The 22,235-nt window shown below is 38.5% G+C and overlaps 1 protein-coding gene across 1 annotated transcript; it reads left to right on the top strand.

Moving 5' to 3' along the window:
• Positions 1-1,262: 1,262 nt before the first annotated feature.
• On the top strand, positions 1,263-20,581 carry vps26c (VPS26 endosomal protein sorting factor C). Its single transcript, XM_048237823.1, has 8 exons — positions 1,263-1,406; positions 3,136-3,279; positions 3,366-3,515; positions 9,154-9,234; positions 9,318-9,392; positions 9,885-10,035; positions 10,371-10,523; positions 19,665-20,581. The coding sequence occupies exons 1-8, from the start codon at positions 1,350-1,352 to the stop codon at positions 19,745-19,747; spliced, it is 894 nt and encodes a 297-aa protein (XP_048093780.1). The 5' UTR covers positions 1,263-1,349; the 3' UTR covers positions 19,748-20,581.
• Positions 20,582-22,235: the final 1,654 nt, after the last annotated feature.

Below are 22,235 nucleotides of genomic sequence, written 5' to 3'. Positions count from 1 at the left end.
AAGCTGTACATAAGCTAGGCTTATGCAGCCTTTTTACCACAGGAGCGCCAGTTATGAGTGGACAAAATGGAAGGGGAGGGGATTCGTGAGTTTGCTCTGAGGGGTAGAATAGAATAGAATAGAATAAAATAGAATAGAATATACTTTATCGTCATGCCTGCATGAAAATGGTCTTTGGTCTCACTGATAGGAATAGTATAAAACACATAGGAAACATAGAGTAGACACATGCATTCCATTACACACAGACATATATCCACAGGATGAACACACAGCACATCACATGTATCCCCTCCCTCTAGCCCACACACACATGCATACACATCAGATACAAGGAAGAAGGCACCAGTTCTAGCCCATTTGTAGTGCTCTTGGCTACACCTCCCTTCTGTCTAGCTTTTCCATTGTTTGTTGACATTTGGGTATTCCAAATATATAGTGACAAACCTGGCTATGCTTTATGCTCTATTATAAGCTCTGCTTGTCACACTCTCCTCCATCTCCTCTGCCTTGAGTAGGCCTGATATATACTTGCAGGCTACTGTTGAAACTAGGCTAGATTTGTGCTGTTTTCCTATGCTTTTCCATTTTGACATTTTCACTCTTTTTTACCCAAAGTGGGAGGAGCCTGATGAGAGCTTTTATTGGGTCAGCCAGTGTCAGTACAAAAAATTAACCAATGTCCATTGACTGTCTGCTTTGGGCCAACAGTTGGCAATTTTTGATATTATTATTATTATTATTATTATTATTATTATTATTATTAATAATAATAATACTACTGCTACTACTACTACTACTACTAATAATAATATAAACATAAATTCAATTCAATCAGCCCCAAGGTAGGCCTACTAGCCTGGGTGCCATTCCGAACTTAGTCAGGCTACCAAGGTACATCTGCCCACAAGAAAAATGTAGGCTATGCCAGATGGCCAGTCCATCTCTGCAGGCAATGAAGTGGGTGGCTGGACAAATGGATAGCATGAAATATTGCATGATGTTGGCACTTTCTCAAATCAATTAGGCTATTTTTGTTTTGTATTCTTGTTTTCATTGTACTGTAGGCCTATCCTATTTAGTCTAATGTCAGGTTTTTGTTTCTTTAAGGGGAGTATAATTTATTTTAATGAAATCGGATATTCTTGTTTATTTTATTTGTTCATAATTCCAGTTGGACTGCATCAAGTCGACTGAACCAGAGCCTGTTTAAAATGTATCTGACTGAGCCTAGGAGCCTACCATAAAGCCTACTCTGTTTTCATCTTGTCATGTGACATGAGAAAATCACATGATCACCAGTTCTGGGAGTAGAACAGTTTTGCCTGAAGTCGACATCCGCACACAAAATGAGTGTCACTCTTGACGTTAGACTTAAACGTGCGAATAAAGTTTATCATGAGGGGGTAAGATGTGTTTCCTTACTATTAGTTGCATGCTATTTTATTTATTTTGAAGCGGCCTTTTTTGGTGACTAGAAATGCTAACGTTAGAGCCACTGAATATTGTAAGGTAGCTGCTTCTAACGTTAATGTTAGCCTAACTCACTAGCACTGTGCAACAATTGGGGTTCAGTGTTCGTCTAGTAATTTTGCTACGACCTCAATGTTTTGTTTAAACATCACTGGTAACGTTAGCTGTCTCATGTTTCCTGATTTAAATAGTCAGCAATAGCTAACCTAGGTAGCAGTCCAGTATTAGCATAGTAGATGTTGCCTGCCACAAGGTGGGAGCAGCGGGGGCGGTGCCTCACAATGTTATTCAGTCGAAAACAGATGTTGGGTCATTCCGTGTTAGAATCCAGGTTGCTGCACAGTCTCAGATTTTGGTCAAAGTTTGTCTAGGCTACTTGTTTGGTCCCAAAACAAACAAACAAATAATTTGTTTAATTAAATTCCAATGTTTTACTTTTCCACTCCATTTTTACTCTCAAAAACGCAGTATCTTGGGAGTCCATGATTCAATGGGTAATGAGATCTTAAATATTATTCCTAGCTTGCTCAAATGTTGTATGGCAGACATGTTCTCAGTATGACTGGATCTTTAAAAGTGTGTACTGCATGCCCATTGAAGGCCCTAGATTTAGAACAGTGCAAAACTGGTGATAATGAGGGTCATTTTTTTGTACCCACATGGCATCAATCAGTGTTTTGTCTGCAATTTTTTATTAAGTTTGTACCAATATTTGAAGTCTCTGGAACAAATGTGAAGATATTAAGAATGAAATGAGATGTGATTGTATTTTATGGTAATTATCATAGGACTAAAATGGTGGGGTAGCTAGGAACACAAAATATATAGTGCCATTGACGTACCACATTTAATTCATGAATAAATACTTTTCTTGGTTACATTGTATACTTATGCTTTTTCATTCTTGTCCCTGATGTAAAACAAACTCTTATTTATCTACAGTGCAGCATTGGCACTTGCCCATACATTGAGCTATTTCCACATGGATTTTCATGTGCCCACTAGCTAACCCACATACCATTTTAATCCTTTGAAAATGACTGAAAAACACAACCTTCTCTTGTTTAATCCTTAAAACCTTCAAGCCCATTGTATGGAGAGCTCAAATATTGGTACAACATTAAGATAAAATTGTATTTAAAGAAAGCCAAATAATGATTGATAGCAAACGCATACAAAAACAAGTTTATAATGTTACTATTTAATGTCACTATTCTAGGAAGTCAATGAGCAATGGGCTTCATATAAATAACATTTTTCATGATATTTTATGATATTTATGCCTTACTTTAAAGATAATGTATTTGTTTTTTCAGGCTGTGTAAAATTGAAATAATATAAGGGCTGAAAAAGTATAAAGACAGGATTTGAACAGACATATTTTACAGGTCTCGGTTTTGGGACCTATTTATGATACAGACAAGACAAAATCTTAAATGGTGCAGCAACAACCTTATCTGATTTAACACGGAACAACCCATATTACTTTAATTATTATAATTTTTTTACCAAGATTCATGGCACAGTGACAAGTGCTATCAAGCATGTAAGCTTTAAGTATATTGAAAAACACAAATTGTGATTAAAAAAAAATTTGGTAAACCATTCTGTGTTAACAACCTTGACTCAAAAATGGGGATCCATATGTTGGATGTTTTGTAGGAGATACTGGCTGGAGTGGTGGTAATAATGAGCAAAGAGGCAGTCCAACATCAGGGCATATCCCTAACTATGGAGGGGGTTGTCAATCTGCAGCTCAGCTCAAAGAGTGTGGGTGTTTTCGAGGCATTCTACAATTCTGTAAAGGCAAGTATGAAACATATCCTATGTATGGCACGAAATATTATAATTAGTGTAAATCTGTCAAGTGCTTTCATTTGTTTCTTTTGTAGCCTATTCAGCTAATCACCAGTAATATTGAAGTAGTAAAACCAGGAAAGGTTCCCAGTGGCAAAACTGAGATCCCCTTCGAGTTTCCTCTCCATGCAAAAGGAAACAAGGTGCTATATGAAACCTATCACGGAGTGTTTGTCAACATCCAGGTAAAAAAAACAGATGCCCAGAAATGGGCTTCATTCTGTCTCTGTTCATACATATAGCAATGACAAAAAAATACTTTACTTTCGTCTGTGCAATAAAGCAAAAAGTACAGTACTGTCGAATAATGTTAGCACTGATCATTTGGTACCTTTACACTTCGTTTACAAAGTTGCTCGCTGAATATAAGGCAAAATAACAAATCCATAACAACATTATTCATCTTGCATGAAGTACATGACATATAGTTTCACGGACTAAATTACTAAACGGACTTCACAGACTAAATTACTTTAGTAACTATGATATTCTACGTTGCCACGTATTACTTACAATAACATTATTATGACCGCCGCTGAGCGGTCATATAGGGATTGTCAAAGTCCCCGTCATCTACTTCCTGAATTTTTGGTCAACGATACCCGGGACACCGAACCACCGGTATGGGTATGTAGCCCCACTAGACTTTTGGGTATGTAGCCCCACTAGACTTTTACGGAAAAATTTTGTTTCGTCCCCGGGGGCCACTCCATGGGGGGGTCTAAAAAAAATTAGGTTATGTGTACATTTAGTGACTGTACACTCATTGGTCTGTAGATGGCGGTGCACACATATACACATGCACACACACACAGGCACCCACATACTATCGGTATTAGAACGGCCGATACATAATTACAAATTCAGTAGGATTAAAAGAAAGCCAAAATAAATATTCATCATCATAATCATGGCTGCATTTCCAGTATTGGCGATAAGTAGTCGTTTGTCCACTAGATGGCGCATCGTTGCAGTGAGACGTAATTTTGTTGGAAGTTAAAAGTCGGTTGGAAAAACAATGGACGCTTCCTACAAGGATTGTAGTTTACCGCAGAGAACGTCTAATAAGGATAGGACGATGTTCACATGAAATGTAATTTCCATTTATTCTTGAAGCCGAAATAAATCTGAGGATGTTTATCGGACATGCTTGGTTTTACTGCAGGCATGCGTTAATCTTATAATATCAATAAGGACCTAGGTAATGTTACCGTTAAGCGTTGGTTGAGTGATAAAGGCCAATTTGATTGATTGCATTTGTAGAAAACTATAAATGCGGTTATACCAAGCAAATTGATAGCAGCACACTGTAATTGTATCTTTTCGACTGTCATTTGTTGCACGTGCTACAAAAAATCATTCTGTGCAATGGAAGATTTACCAACGTTACACGGTCTGATACAGTTTGCCTATACATGCGTGAGACTGAGGCCTGTTTATTTTGTTTTAAGTCGCGTGCAGGGTGTGAGAGGGAATCGATGTGCTTTGATTCCAGCTTGGTAGTTGTAGTCTGTGAAATTAAAAAGCGTGTGTGTGAAGTATCAAACAATGACACCTTCATTTCATTATGGCTGCTTTAGCAACACACCATAAGCTACTGTGTAGTGGGTCCCATTTAGAAGTGGCTACTTCATTCGCGCTTTCCTTGACTCATGGAGCTGCGTGAATTTTATTACAACTTTGCCACGAAATGGCAGTTTAAGTCCGCTTGATACTGTAAGGCGTAAGCCATTGGTTTCCAAAGGAGATTTTATTTGTGTCGCCAGCATAGCCTATTGACAATTTACCTGTAGCTTAGGGAAGCTCAGCTTTCTATTAGGATCTGGTTTGTTTGTTACAGTTTTGTCATAACTCCCTGATGCATTTTTGCATTTAGAATAGCCAGAGCGTGGATATCTCAATCGGAAAATTAAACAATATCGGGTGCCTATGGACTAGGCTGGGTGAACCCAGCCTGATCTGCCCGCTATTTATTTTTTGATTTCTTAAAAGATTGAGCTTGGTCTGGTGAAAGCCAGACTAGCCATGGACCTCAGTTACACAATGCAAGGGAACATGAATCAGCCTATATTTGCACGAACCATAGACTGTATATATAGAACTATATATACAGTCTTTGGCACGAACAATAACGGACAACAGCTCTTCAACTTTGGCCCGTTAAAATGTGTATGAACAGTCTAGCGACGCATTTCATCAGGGGCGGATCTAGAGATTTTTTCCTGGGGTGGCATGAGGTTCCAGGAGGGGGCCATGGACATTATTCAAAACTTAAAATTTTACGGATTTCATTGAACATGTTTTGTTCTCTACATTACATTACACGAGGTGGGAGGCAAATCGGAGATGTAGCTGGCGTTTTGGATGATGTGGGTCTTAATATGTGAATTTCTTTCTCTGTGTAATCACTATACAGTCTGTGTAGTCTGTACTTAAATTATACAGTGTCAAGGGTGGGGGTGGTTTGGAGGTATGTTCCCCCAGAGAATTCTTTTAAAAAATGACCCCTCAAATGATTTCTTCTAGTTAGTTTTGAGGGAATATGGATACATTTATAAAAATAAGCCATCAATAGATTTAGGTTATACCTACCTAACCTAGATTCAGGTTATATGGATTGAAACAAGATTCTGATGATTTGGGGGTATTTTTAAAACATGACCCCTCAAATGATGTCTTCTAGTGAGTTTTGAGGGAATATGGACAAATTTAGTCATACAAAATAAGCCATCAGTAGATTTAGGTATCTGAATTGAAACATGATTCTAATGCAGGATTGTTGCAATGATAACCATGACTGTGACTTTCAAAACATTTCCATCTGATTCAATAAAGACTAAGTAAGTACCTTCTTAGTCAAAACATTCTTTTTGGATTTATTATAATACAACAATTTAAAATGTACATAACAAGAATGTAATTATTAATCTACCACCTCACTAATAAACATGCAAACACACACACTGGTGGACAGTAACTAAATTACTGGGTATGGGTATCTAATTCAATTATTTAATTCTTTGGAAGGTTTTACTTCAACCCCCACTACAATTAAAGGCCAAATATCTTTAGCAGGGATTAGAAACGGTTCAAAGAATGAAAATGAAAACCGGAAACGAACACAGTTTTTGGAAGGACGTAACTGAAAACAGGAAAAAAAACAATTGTTCCAGAGTGAAAACTTAATTTTCAATTTTAGATAACCGGTTAATAATGGTATTTATCATTCTGATTAACCTTTGTTTGAATATTATTCAAAACTCCATAGGCTTGGAAAGTCACCTGCCCACACAGTGTTCCCCAGACCCCTTATAAGATGAATTTAGTCAGATGTTATGAATCGGTATCTCCCCTGCATAATTGGCTAGAACTACTAGTTGATATTAATATGCAACACTATGTATGTAGTCTAAATTACTGAAACAATTTGTGAAATAAGATACCAGAGACACTAGGCAAATATTTAGGCCTGTCATGCTGGTAGCACCATACATAAGTTAGGCTATTGCAAGGCTTAAAGCTATTATTAGGTCTTATAATATTATAAGACCTAATATTATATAGGTATTATAATATAATGATATCAAATAATGTTTTTGCTCAGAACGAACCTAAATGGAAATCAGTCCCCCTCAGTCCCTGATCTTTAGTGCCAAATTATGTTTTGCCATTCACAATTTAGGCTACTCACTCACTCACAAAGTGGTGAATAATGAAGTACATGTATTTCTTGAGGACACAAACTCCTGTGCTGGCCTCAGCTTGTTGGTTCATCTACCAGCAAATGATTGAAATCTATCACCCAATCTAAGCAATTCACTCATGCACAAAGCTTCATATGTGATGTGCTTTGACATCATCAAACGTCTAGTCTAGCCTACTCTGAGTAGGGTTTGTTTGAAAATAGTAGGCTACTTTTACTTATTGTGATTGAGTAGAATTTCAGTCATGTAACTGTACTTTTACTTGTGTAGATTGATTTACACCGTGTATGAAAAGAAAGGAAAAAGAAAAACGCAACCGCCACCAGCTTGACACCGATTAGATATTCTAGTTTGATTTGACATGTCGACCAAATTTGGATAGTCATAGATGCTGGGAAAGTGGATGCATGACAATTTTGAGAACCCGTGTTGAATCATCATGTGTATTAATGGGTTGACGTCGACAGCAGTATTTACAATCAAAGGTTATAAACTAGCGAAACACTCAAATAGACTTTAAACGTTAAGCTACGCATGAGCATGCCCTTATTATCTGACCTGACCATCATCGAAAAATTCGATGAGACAGTCTTGCGGATGTAAATGACGTAGACTAACAGTGAGGTTGTTGCCGGGTTAACTGATTTATGGACTGACTATGGGTGTGATTATGGACTTTTTCGACTTGGTGGTCAAACTTACCACTTCGTTGTCTGCTGCCAATGGTGAAATTTCGCGGGGGTCACTGCGCTGATGGTGATGGGTGAAACCATTGTGAGGGAGCGGGGGATTCTAAATCGGCGATTTCTGTTTGAGAGGAGTTTGGTGCGGGTTTCACACCTTCTCACAGTCCAACATGTATGAACATAAAATATACTTATTTATATATATATATAAAATATTATCTGATTTATAAATGGGGTGGCAACAGGGGTGGCAAGACTGTGTCCCAGGGGTGGCAGTTGCCACCCTTTGCCACCCCGTAGATCCACGCATGCATTTCATCAAGGCCCATTGGGACATGTCAGTTATTTGCACCACTGGTTAGATGTAAAACAGCATTTCGTTTCAGACTACTGTTACTTAATTTGTGCATTAACAATAACGTTTCAGACTACTGTTACTTAATTTGTGCATTGACAATAAAGTATTACATGAACTAAAGATGACTAAAATCTTATGTAGAAGAAGAAACATTCACAAAAAATCCATCCATCCAAAAATGACCTTTGTTTTTGATAGCTGTTGAAAACGGCATGGACAGAGATGTTTTTGTTTATAAATAAATAAATAAATAAATAAATAAATAACATTATGCTGATACCTTTTGCTTTTCCCAAATACAATGTAGCCTACAGGTGTAAGTGACCTTTCATCAATCCAGTTGCAATGGATGAACTGTGATGAACTGCCCTACTTGTGATTGTTTAGAGATTTTAAAGGTTTTATAACAATGCTACATCTTCTTTGGCTATTCTACAATCTATTCACCTTTTCAGCACCAGTAGGGTACTTTCTGTGCAGCCGCACACACACACACACTCAGGCATGCCAAACAAGCATACACAAAAGTTTCAAGAGTGGGGGATGGAGTAAAATATGGAGACAAATTGAAGTGTGATTTATTTTCGCGGAACGGATGTACAGGACTGAGCGGCTATGCGGTACTTCTAGTACTTCTATATGCCTTATGCTCCTCACAATCATCTGTTGATATGTCCTTGATATGTCCAGGTACCCTCTGGCAACATTTTGGCTGCTGCTTCAATGAAATATTCTCACAATGTTTACTACTTTTGAATGTGGAATAATGGGTTGCACTTCTATGGCTGATATTATAGGTTCTATAGTACAAATATCAACTATGCTTCCAGTGATTATCAGTTGCCTCGCTATCTGAGACACAAAGACAGCACAGTTGCATTCATGCTACTGTTCTATCAGATGTGTCATCAGTTTTACTGTAATATGTGACCTGAATAAGTTTGTAGCTGACTACATACGCATATTGGTAGTAAATTGTTATGGTATACTGTTCACTGTTGTAAATAGCATAACACGTAGTGTAATTGTCTTTATTGTACTTTTTACTGTTGATTAATAATATCCTTTTTTTCAGTATACATTGCGCTGTGACATGAAGCGCTCCCTGTTGGCTAAAGACTTGAGCAAGACCAGTGAATTTATGATCCATTCTCAGGTTTGTACTTTGAATAAGGTACAATTATAATACAGGATTCTTTTAGATCATACAGTAATCATGTCTAATCTTATACCCCCAAGCCACAGAAAGCAAAAGTACTACCAAGTCCAGTAGATTTTACAATCACTCCGGACACTCTGCAAAATGTTCGAGAGGTAATGGCTTTTAATGTCTTTCAAAATATCTGTCCAAGTTAATGACTTGAAGTTGAGTTTTCAACATTGAAGCCAACTGCTGTTGGATGACATGTCACAGAGTTGAGATGTTTTTTTTTCTTCAGTTTAAATATATGGTTGTTAATTACTGCAATGCAAAGAATATTAGCAAACATAATATTGCATGATTTGATTTAACAAGACTGGCCCTACCATTTCATGTCAGATGGATTATTGATAATCCGCTAGAAATATGTTTGTGGCAGACAACCTCTAATCAGACTTGGATACCACAATAGGGAATGTCCTCTCTTCTGCAGACAAACAATTTTCAAGAAATAGTATTGTACCAAACTGACTTCTTTTAGACCAGTCAGGTTACTTTTTAAATTTACAATACATTTATAGAAATATACTTAAAATTTGTCAATCAATAATATGTTCACATGTACAACAACTATCCACACTGAAACATGTTTTCTTCTCTTACAGAGAAACTCACTGCCTAAGTTTTTAATAAGAGGTCACCTTCATGCCACCAACTGTGTAATTACACAGCCTTTAACAGGAGAGCTGGTGGTAGAGAGTTCTGCCGTGGCTATAAAAAGCATTGAGCTGCAACTAGTCAGAGTGGAGACATGTGGTGAGTCATTACTACCTTTTTTTTTTATTATGGTTATGATTTTGTGTAAACATTTTTGTGGATTTTGTATAAAAAGTACCATCTTAGATTAAATGTAATCTTTTAGTGGAAGCAGTAGATTGAATAGGAACATAAACCACATTGATAAGTTGTAGAGTTAATATAAACACTGTAGTCATGTTCATGCCCAAAATCAATAACTTGAATTAAGTAATAAGCCCTGAGAGGCTGTAGGTTCCAGTGAGTTTAGAACAGCTTAGGGGCGTTTTTAGACGACATGGTGCTAATCTGCACTGACCTGTACGTTTAAAAGCTCATCCCCATGTTTATGGTAGGATGTGCTGAGGGCTATGCAAGAGATGCGACGGAAATACAGAACATTCAGATTGCAGAGGGAGATGTCTGTCATGGTCTCCCCATTCCCATCTACATGGTGTTCCCAAGACTTTTTACATGCCCAACCCTTGAAACCACCAATTTTAAAGTTGGTAAGTTAGCTCTTTTCCTTTGAAGTGGAATGGGATAAGTTAACATTGCAGCATTAACACCAATATGGTAACAGTTCTTATGCACTGATTGTTTCACCACAGGTGTAAAGATTAGACTTCATTTGATATACATACGGTTTAACTCTTCAAGCAGTGAACATCATGATCTTTGCAACCATAATTTCTGTTACCTGTAGTGCATCCATTGACACTATACATACATGATATTTTTATTACTCTATCTGTATTTCTACCACACTGTCCTCATACAATATCACACTGACATAGGATATGGGGATTACCGTAGGTCTTTATAGACATGTATATTTTATGTGAACATCACACTGTTTGAATACCAGAAAACATGAATATCAACCTTTGGTAAACTAGACAGACCTGTTTCCATAAACAGGGTTCCCGCGGATCCTTAAAAAGTCTTAAATATAACTTTCGATTTTTAAGGCCTAAAAAAGTCTTAAATTGTCTGGGATGTCTTGAATTTTCGAAAGGTATTAAATTTGCGTATGGGACCGCCAGCGAGTGCAAGAGAGCGAGTGATGTCTCCATCCGGTTTCGTGAATTTAAAACGCAATTGTATAAGTGACTACGGGAGGAAGTGTAGTGGAGAGTGAAGATGTTTTTATAAAGGTGTGAAAACGGTAATAATACAGTATGTACAAATATGCCTGACGTTTTCGTGGTGTAGCCGAGGCCTAGATAGGCAGGTAGCCTACGTGAGCGGTAGAATGAGCGGGAGAGAGAGTTGGTAAACCAGTTAAACCAGCGATAGGTTGGCCATACGTTCGAATTTAGGCCGGACATATGGATTTTAAAAGCCCAGTCCGGCGTCCGGCGCAGCTTTAAGCCAGACGCTCATTTGTCCTCCTTTTTGGAGTTGTACTTTAACATGACCCTAGCCAGATGAATAGCCAGATGAATTTCGCTCCGCCTAGCTCCACTCATCCATCTGGAACCGATCCATTGAAGTGTTGCTTCAGAAGGCTGGGCCTAATCAAAAAATGCTTGCATATGATTGAATAAGCCACTTGTCCGTCATCTATTGACATGCTACTTCAACCACTCACATCGAAGCCAACCCGTGACTCTAATAACAGTGTCACAGTCGCTTCTACGCTATGTCACATCTATGAAACTCCCGCCCTGCGTCCTGATTGGCTGAACCATAAAGTCGGTTGCAGAAATCACTCTCAATGGAAGAGGTCCCAGATGGATGTGAGTGAAGCTAGGCGGAGCTATAGCGGAACGAAATTCATCTGGCTAGGGTCAGGTTAGTTGTACTTGGCATCTAGAATCTTTGCTCGGACGCAGCATCGTTTCACAAACAATGGACGCGAAGACTGCTGGTCAAATTATTGAATTCTGAAATTCTGTCACTCGTCTGTTTATGAAGGAACCACGGACTGACAGAAAAAGAGAACAAGCGTTTTCGCAATCGGGAGGAAATACTGTACATGTTAAGTTGATCTGTTTGCATCTTTCCAGCGTGTGTTGCTGGCCTAGCCTAGGGAAGAAAATATATGTATAAGTTATAATACCTGTAATATCTGCCAGCAGCTTGCTTGCCAGCGTTTCCCAGTAGGCCTACTTTGCAAAAGTTGTGAAATATAACCGCATATTTTTTGAATGTCGGCGACTGGCTACATAAATAAAAAACGTGCGTTCATTATACGTGCGTGCTTGAGATGAAACCAGCAGTTTTCAGCAGGATCATGCGAGGAGGACCTGTCTCTTAATTAATTTAAAACAAGTCAATGGTTTTACAATGTTTCAGTGAAGCTTTGGTTGGTTTAGATACAACTGCAAAATGTAAAGTAGTGGATTAACTTTAATATGCTGTGCTGCATATGGGACAATAGATGCACATAGTAAATTATATAAAGTAGGCCTATTAAAATATTTAAATAGCTTAGTCTAACTTTAAAAAAATATTGAAGGGAATCCAGTCCAGTGCACATGTCTTTGGCAAGTAGCCTAGGCTACTACAGACACAGGTGAAGAACAGTCAGCCTCAGCCAGTAAGCACAACCAAATATGTACAACCAGCTTCAAAAGCAAGCAACCCAGACCCTAAAATTGGGCATTTATAGTGAAGGTAATTCACACACAATTATTTTTTTTTCACCAAAATATATTTGGTAACTTCTGTAGACATCCAAAATGGGGTGGGCGTTAGAATTAGAAAAAGAAAAAAAACTATTTATTAAACAGTTGTATATATCTTTTTGCCGTGGTATAGTCTTTCATTTAGATGTCTTGAAAAGGTCTTAAAAGTCTTTAAATTTGCACTTGGAAAATGTGCAGATACCCTGCATAAAGTGTATGGAGATTTTAAACTGCATCTTGTTCAGAGGTGATTTAGTACCTGTTGTCCAGTAATCAGAATTCAGCCCCCATGCGATAATTAAAGGATAATGTATAGAACGGTGGTCATTATTGGGAAAATAAGTCCCGACAGGGCGAAGCAGACTCCGCTGGCGCTCTGGGTCCGGTTCGCCCTGAAGGGACTTATTATGACCGCCCGCCAGCAGCTTAAGCCGGGCGGTCATATAGGTTTAGTCAGATTTTTTTTTTTTTTTTTTTTTTTTTTTTTTTTCCCAAATTTCCGGCCAATGATTCCTGGGACACTGAAAGACCGGGTAGACAAAACTTGGTGGGCATGTAACCCCATATGGATAGCATGGAACCATCGTTTTTCGTTTTGATCTGTAGCCCCACGCTGGACTGCACCCCGAAAGGAGGGTAGGGCAGACACAGTTTTCTGTGAATATCTCGAGAACCGTGAAGGTTTAGGAGGACCATTATTTTTTGTATGTTGATCTCAAGGGGCCATGTCAACGCATTCCATAACCACTCATTTCATGTATAGCCCACCTAGTTAAACACAAAAAAGTAAAAATGAGGTGGTGTAATTGAAGGTATCTGTGACCTAACATAGTCAAAACTGCACGAAATTGGAAGTGTAGGATCATTATGACACCCTCTGTATGCACGCCAAGTTTTGTGGAATTCCGTTCATGGGGGGCCACACAATAAATTAATTTATGTTACTATACACCAACTGGCCTGTAGGTGGCGGGAGACAGTTTTCTGTGAATATCTCGAGAACCGTGGGGCCTAGGAGGTCCACCTTTTTTTGTATGTTGGTCTTAAGGGGCATGTCAACCCATCCCATTACCACTTATTTCATGTATAGCCACCTAGTTAAAAATTAAAAAGCATAAAATTAGGTGTTTTCATCTCAATATCTCTGGCTGACAAGGTCAAAACTGCACAAAATTAAAAGTGTAGGATCATTATGACACCCTCTGAATGCATGCCAAGTTTTGTGTACTTTCGCTCATGGGGGCCTTACAATAAAATAATTTATGTGTACATTTAGTGACGACACCAACAAGGATTCCCGACACTGAAAGACCGGGTACACAAAACTTGGTGAGCATGTACCCCCATATGGATAGCATGGAACCGGCATTTTTTCGTTTTCATCTGCAGCCCCCGCTGGACTGGACCCCCGAAAGGAGGGTAGGGCAGACACAGTTCTCTGTGAATCTTTTATGGTATGTTGGTCTCAAGGGCCCACATAAACCTGGCTCATAATCACTCATTTGTGATTTGCCCCCCGGTAAAAAAATGAAAATCAGTAGGATTAAAAAGAAAGCCAAAAATAAATATTCATCATCATCATCATGGCTGCATTTTCAGTATTGGCAGAAGTAGTCGCTTGTCCACTAGATGGCGATCGTTGCAGTGAGACGTAATTTTGTTGGAAGTTAAAAGGGTTGGAAAAACAATGGACGCTTCATACAAGGACTGTAATTTACGCAGCGAACATCTAATAAGGATAGGACGATGTTCACATGAAGTGTAATTCCCATTTCTTCTTGAAGCCGAAATAAATCTGAGGATGTTTATCGACATGCTTGGTTTTTACTGCAGGTAATGCTAATCTTGTAATATCAATAAGGACCTAGGTAATGTTACCAAGAAGCGCTGGTTGAGTGATGGAGGCATTTGATTTATTGCATTTGTAGAAAACTATAAATGCGGGTTATACCAAGCAAATGTATAGCAGCACTGTTTGTATCTTTCGACTGTCATTTATTGCACGTGCTACAAAATCATTCTGTGCAATGGAAGATTTACCAACGCTACACCCGGTCTGATGCAGTTTTGCCTATACATGCGTGAGACTGAGACGCCTGTTTATTTTGTTTTAAGTGCGCAGGGGGTGAGAGGGGAATCGATGTGCTTTGATTACAGCTTGGTAGTTGTAGTCTGTGAAATTAAAAAGCACGCGGTGCGTGAAGTATCCAAACAATGACACCTTCATTTCATTATGGCTGTTTTAGCAAAACACCTTAAGCTACTGTGTAGTAGGTCCCATTTAGAAGTGGCTACTTCATTTGGCGCTTTCATTGACTCATGGAGCTGCGTGAATGTTATTACAACTTTTCGCCACGATATGACAGTTTAAGTCCGCTTGATACTGTAAGGCGAAAGCCATTGGTTTCAAAGGAGATTTTATTTGTGTCGCCAGCATAGCCTATTGACAATTTATGTTGTCAATAGGCCTACCTTATAATCCTACCTGTAGCTTAGGGAAGCTAACAACTTTCTATTAGGATCTAGTTTGTTAGTTACCGTTTTGTCATAACTCCCTGATGCATTTTTTGCATTTAGAATAGCCAGAGCGTGTATATCTCAATCGAAAATTAAACAATATCGGGTGCCTATGGACTAGGCTGGGTGAACCCAGCCTGATCTGCCCGCTATTTATTTTTGATTTCTTAAAAGATTGAGCTTGGTCTGATGAAAGCCAGACTAGCCATGGACCTCAGTTAAACAATGCAAGGGAACATGAATCAGCCTATATTTGCACTAACAATAACGGACAAAAGCTCTTCAACGCTTGGCCCTCTAAAATGTGTATGAACAGTCTAGCGAATGCATTTCATCAAGGCCCATTTGGACATGTCAGTTATTTGCACCACTGGTTAGATGTAAAACAGCACTTCGCTTCAGACTAGGCTACTGTTACTTAATTTGTGCATTAACAATAACGCTTCAGACTACTGTTACTTAATTTGTGCATTGACAATAAAGTATTACATGAACTAAAGATGACTAAAATCTTATGTAGAAGAAGAAACATTCACAAAAAATCCATCCATCCAAAATGACCTTTGTTTTTGATAGCTGTTGAAAACGGCATGGAACTGACAGAGATGTTTTTGTTTATAAATACATAAAAATAAATAAATAAATAACATTATGCTGATACCTTTTGCTTTTCCCAAATACAATGTAGCCTACAGGTGTAAGTGACCTTTCATCAATCCAGTTGCAATGGATGAACTGTGATGAACTGCCCTACTTGTGATTGTTTAGAGATTTTAAAGGTTTTATAACAATTCTACATCTTCTTTGGCTATTCTACAATCTATTCACCTTTTCAGCACCAGTAGGGTACTTTCTGTGCAGCCGCACACACACACTCAGGCATGCCAAACAAGCATACACAAAAGTTTCAAGAGTGGGGGATGGAGTAAAATATGGAGACAAATTGAAGTGTGATTTATTTTCGCGGAACGGATGTACAGGACTGAGCGGCGGTCATATTTTGTACCGCTATGCGGTACATCTAGTTTTCCCAATAATGACCGGCGTTCTATACATTATCCCGCTTATTATACGGCTACTTGCCAAAACGAAAAATAAACTCCACGATATGTCTCTTTACATTTATTTGTTACCGTTTCGTTGTAGCTTTGCTGAGAACCAAATAGTCAGCTTTGCTGAGAACCAAACAGCGTGCAACACTCGCTGAACTTGAATCAAACATTCTTTAGAAAACAGCTGATCAACCGTCTGCCTTCACTTTTGAATGAAAATCCGTTGCCATTGAGAGTGGTCATTATTTCAGAGGTCCTTAGACGGAAATAATGACAGGTAGAACTTTGGGAAATCCCATTCAAATCAATGGAGCGATCTACTTGCATTGCGAAGAGCCGTATAATAATCGACTAGAATGAATGTAATGGGGATCAAGATCATAGACCAGAAAGAAGTGAAAGGTACTGGCTGTACACAGTAGCCAAGTTTACATGGACACGTTTATTCTAATTAGAAACGGAATAACGGCTCAATTGGAATAATAAATTCTCATATAAACACCTTGATCCTAACAAAAATGCCGATCCGATCAGAATTTTAATCGGAATGAAAGAGGTGGTGTATTCCGTTCCTATTCCGATTGAACAGCCATATCTTCTCGAGGAAAAGTAGGCAACAACAGCTATTCCGATCAAAGATTCTAAAACGATTGAGAACACCTGATCTGATTTTGTCACCAATAGCTATTATTGTATCACCCTGGAAAACAACCATATCAGTCAACCTCCTCACTCATGTTAATCTCCTAGTTAACATTAAAAGAAGAATCTAATATTCTCCCAACTCTTCAATGTTTGATTTTAGCTTCATCCATGTTATGTTTGCTCTACTAGCAAACCGTAAAGTCTCTGATGGGTCGATCAGCTCACTGCTGATTCATCAGTTTGTCTGCTCAATAGCAAGTCCATAGGTGCATCTGTAGTGCGGTCATTAAATGGCTTTGATAAAATCACATGGCACAGTTAAAGGAAAATTCCGGTATTTAGCACTTTGAGTCCCTTTTCTGGTTTGTTTTGGATGAACTAGAGCAGTGTTTTTCAACCTTTTTTGTGCCACGGCACACTTTTGATACTTAAAATGTCCCACGGCACACTAACATCCTGTGTGAAGAAAAAATAAACATACCATAGCCTAAAATTTCAAATAATACACAGATATGGCCTTATTATGGCTTCTATGCAAGACCTGCTCAATAAAACAAGCCCCCTCTGTTTCATTTGTAGGTGACTATATCTAATTTAATTGTTGTTATGAACTGAATATGTGATGATTCTGTGAATACTGGATATGGGGCCCTCGTAGTACAATGCCTGCATACCACAAATAGTGCAATCATACAATCAATAAGAGCATGTGGTTATAAATTCTTTGATGCAACAGTTGCTTTTCTGGACCAGTGAGTGACATTTGGGTAATTTTCTGCGGCACACCTGATGATCTCTCACGGCACACTAGTGTGCCCCGGCCCAGTGGTTGAAAAACACTGAACTAGAATAGTGGACACCGAAATTGGTCCCGTCTCGACTTTTCTGACTCGTTTTGAATCACCTTTGACTATTTCAGAGTGGCTGCCTACCAGGCTTGGAATTTCACCATTCTGGGGGCAAGGCCACTTGGCCTTCAGTTGGGCATATTTGGTGGGGGGCACAAAGGCCACATGTCAGGGCACCAAGGCCAAAGTTAACTATATAGTAGTAGGCTATAAAAATGATCAAAGTTTTATTTTGCCCATTCACTGCAGTAGACCTGCATCACTGTATGAAACATTACTAAAACATGAAACATGACATATTACATAGAACTGTAAATCATCTAATATTTACAGATATCTAGGCTATATATAACATTTATTTTATATTTGGCCTGTTATAAAATCATGTATTGAACAATTTAACCACAGCTCAGCTTTAAGAAACTCAAATAGCCTAGATGCATGCTTAGCATTTTGTGATCATTAGGCTAAGGCTACTTTCACAAACTCAGTCAGCTGTCCTCTGATTTACCAATATCTAGGCGATATTTGTAACATTTATTTTGTATTTGGCCCGTTATGAAATCATGTGGAACAATTTAAACACATTGTAAAACTTAAAGCGCTGTCACTTTCTCCACTGCGTAAAAGACTAAATTAATTTGCGCTGTGAATGCTACGATTATTTTGACAGGCCACAGGCTAAATAAAAATGGCTATTACTAGGACGCAAAGCAGAATATTAAAAGAAGGGGGCACCAAGGCCACCGTGGCCTGTAAACCTCGGATTTTCAAAGGGCCATCCATGGCCGCCGTGAAATTCCTACCCTGCTGCCTACAGGCATGCACAAACATGTCCTAAAACAACCCTTAACATTCGTTTTCAAAACTGCAACTCAGAGTGGTTAGTTGTGTTTGTTGATGTTCCTAAACAAGTAGCGTAGCGAAATACAGTTTCTGTCGTGTTTTATTTGGCATTTTGTAAAATCCCATTGATTTCTGTTGGAAGACTCGTTGATATTACTTCACCACCTAGCCTAGAAATCTAGACGCACCCTAGCGGCGGCAAATTAATTTGCTCAGCCTGTAAGTCTAGTATCAAACCATAGGGATTTCTATTGGCTGACGCCGTGGACTTCATCCAATCACAGCGCTCTATTTTGTTAGAGTCTTAAGGCGGGCTTAACAGGATAATGACAGTGAACAACAAGGAAGGTGGCTATGGCGAACGAAGAGCGGTTGTTTGAATCGGCGTTGGCATCAACTTTGGAGGAGTTGGACTTTCTTTGAAAGTTGAGCAACACAATGCACTTAAGTCATTCCTTTCAAGAAGGATGTATTTGCCGCTTTGCCGACCGGATACGGATATGGTCGTGAAGGCTGGCCTATTGCATGCCTAGGCAGTTTGAAAGACAATTCTCTGCCCGCCCCTTGGATTAAGCGAGGTGAATGGTTCAATTCCAGACTATACATTTCAATGATATAGGATGGCCCGCCAGTCTATGCCTCAGGCTCAAATATTGAGCGGAAGTTTATACGCGGTTGTGAGGTGTCTGAAAAAAATTGTTCCACAATAGCAAATAAGACGGCTGGAAATCATACATTGCGCCGATATTGATTTATTGACACTAACCACTCTGAGTTGCAGTTTTGAAAACGAACTTTAAGGGTTGTTTGTGCATGCCTGTAGGCAGCCACTCTGAAGCAGTAAAGGCGATTCAAAACGAGTCAGAAAAGTTGAGACAGGACCAATCGTCAAAATTTCAGAAAAGGGGCTAAATACCGGAATTTTCCTTTAATACTTTGTTAAACATAAAACTTACCTTCTGAAAGTCCAAAATAATAACATGACTTGTTTGAATATTTCCATTCACTCTAAATGCACCTATGCTGGTATGGTAAATTGGTATTAAATGTGTTATATGTGTTTATAAGTTTTGAAAATAATCAACAACTGAATATTTACTTTCCCTTAGAATTTGAAGTGAATGTGGTGATCGTCCTCCATGATGATCATCTGATTACAGAGAACTTTCCTTTGAAACTGTATAGAGTGTGACTACCATCGGACCAATAACTGAATAGCTGTATCAAAAGGACTGTCATTGACATAAGTGACCAAGTTTGTACATGTACCATGTGGCCATTTTGTAAAATGATTGTAAATTCAGATTTACATTACAATGAGAGCTCAATAAATGAAACTGGAAATGTCATTCTGCTTTCCTGTATGAACTGTTGCACACCATCAGAGTATTATAGAAATGTTAGAAATAGTTTATGTTGCTGGACCTCTTCCTAATAAATTTGATTATTTTCAATTTGACCAAGTTGAATATGCCTCAAATATATTCAATATGCCTTGAATATGCCTCAAGTGTTTTAATAGCCCAATTAATGCTCCTTATTTCAAATATGCACCTTACTTCATAAGGCAATGAAGCTCTGATTATCAGATATGACTGGTAGCCAAGAGGTTGCAGTGTTGTTTTTTTGTTGTTGACAAAATGGCAACCTACCTTTGTTTGTATTTACCGTTCTAACTTATGATTCTAATTCAGCATTACTTGTCAAATACAAAAAAGTTCCTCACAGTTCTTTAACTGTCTGTTTTGTGTGAATGCTAAAAAACCTGTTAGTATAGGGAGGGGTGTAATTCCAACACATTCTCACCAAAATGTGCCTTAAATTCAAAGTGCAAAGCAATGTAATGTCATGTAGATGTTTGTGAATACTGTGCAAAGGTTGAGTAGGCCTACTTTACAGGTAAGATTCTCATTGCAACTTTTCAACTCTATCCGCATCCTGCCACAATACAGAGGCAGCAATAGCACCTGAAGAATGTATAGTTGTTGTCTAATCTACAATTTAACATTAAAATACTTTAACTTTGGGGGAAGTATCAACATTTCTTTCAGTAAATATATTTCCAATGAGGTTATTCACATGATTTGTTTTTACCACTGGTATTTCTAAACTCACCCATGTAAAGAAATCAACATTAAAGTACATAAATAAAGTTATAATAAAGATGAATCACACAGGAAAGAAGTATTAAACAGTGAAATTTATTTAATACGTAGGCTAGTGGAGAAGCCTTTGTTTGCAGGGGTGTAGTGGTAAAATAAGTGGTGGGTAAACTGAATTCTGTGCGGCAGTAGTTCTCAAACTTTTTCTGTCATTCCCCACTTTGGAGGTGGGGAATTTTCAAGCCCCACCTGACCCTATCAACCCGACAAAACGGTAGGCCTAATGTTAAAATATTTCGGTTCCACGTTGCATTTCCCATCTTGGTCCGCTGGATCAGATGCTATTTTAATTCATGTGTCGGTCTGTTTATGACTCCTATGTTTGTGTGTGGCTATTTTGTTTTGAATCTATGATCTTCCTTGTCAAAAAAGAAAGGCATTATTAAAAAAATAAGCACAAAAAAACAAATTTCCTCCTGTTCATCGCGACCCACTTGACATCTTCATTGATGTCTCTATTCCCACTAATAGAGCCCGCCCCTACTTTGAGAACCACTGCTGTACGGTAAGGTGGACTGCACCATTTGGTATCAGAGTTTTTAAAAAGGCCTTCAGAACATGTTTGATGATGGTGGAGGTTATTGTCCAATGTTTCTAACAATACCAGTTGTATTAAATGGTTCCTGGAGTGTTGATGAGTGTACATATTGTGAATGTGGATAATACAGTGTGATTCACCAAGTTCAGTGTACAGTGATATTCACCAAGTTGCAATCGATGAATAAACTTTTGAGAGGTGGATAAACTCTTATTTCTGAAATTTCGGAGGTGGATAAACTGTGTTTACTTGCATTTAGCCTATACATCCCTGTTTGTAATGACACTAAGATGATACCTGTATTAAAAAAAATAAGTGCAGTACTCAGGTGTGATTTTGGCCCATTCTTCTAAACATATGGTCTTTAAATCTTGAAGATTCCAGGGGCCCTCTAGTGAACTTTGATCTTTAGTTCTTTCCACAAATGTCCAATTGGATTCAAGTCAAGTGATTGACTGGGCCATTCAAACACCTTGACCTCCCCCCCTTTGGTCGTTGTTTGTCCAACGACCCACATGCACTGAATTCAAGCCACAGTACACAGTAAAGCAAAGTGGTGCACAATTCATGTTATGGGGATGTTTCTCATACTGTGGTGACTTTTTACCTAAATTCCGCTTTGTACTGCATCCTGGATTTCCTCAAAATCCACTGTCTCCACCTCTGATCCTCTATCTGATGATATTTCAAAGTATATCACTTTTTGAGGCTGGAATTCAAACACCTGATCCCACCTCTTTGTAACCTGCGTTATTGACTACTTTTCTGCTCGATCCTGACCTCTCAATTCACTCTCACCATCATCCCCTTTCCAAAACCTCACAGAATTAAGTGGTTACCTTTGTGTAGCAGTCTTCGTGACATCCAAAGCACTTAACAATTATATACATCATAGGGGACCCCTCACCACAACCATATGTAACCTGCCACCTTTATGATGCAGGCATTCACTGAAACATTTAGGGGCAGTTAATTGAAAA

The sequence above is a fragment of the Alosa alosa genome, chromosome 2 (genome assembly GCF_017589495.1).
Source record: "Alosa alosa isolate M-15738 ecotype Scorff River chromosome 2, AALO_Geno_1.1, whole genome shotgun sequence".
In the NCBI taxonomy this organism is placed as follows: domain Eukaryota; kingdom Metazoa; phylum Chordata; class Actinopteri; order Clupeiformes; family Clupeidae; genus Alosa; species Alosa alosa.
Note: the sequence above shows the minus strand (reverse complement) of the source record. Positions and strands in the feature narration are given on the sequence as shown.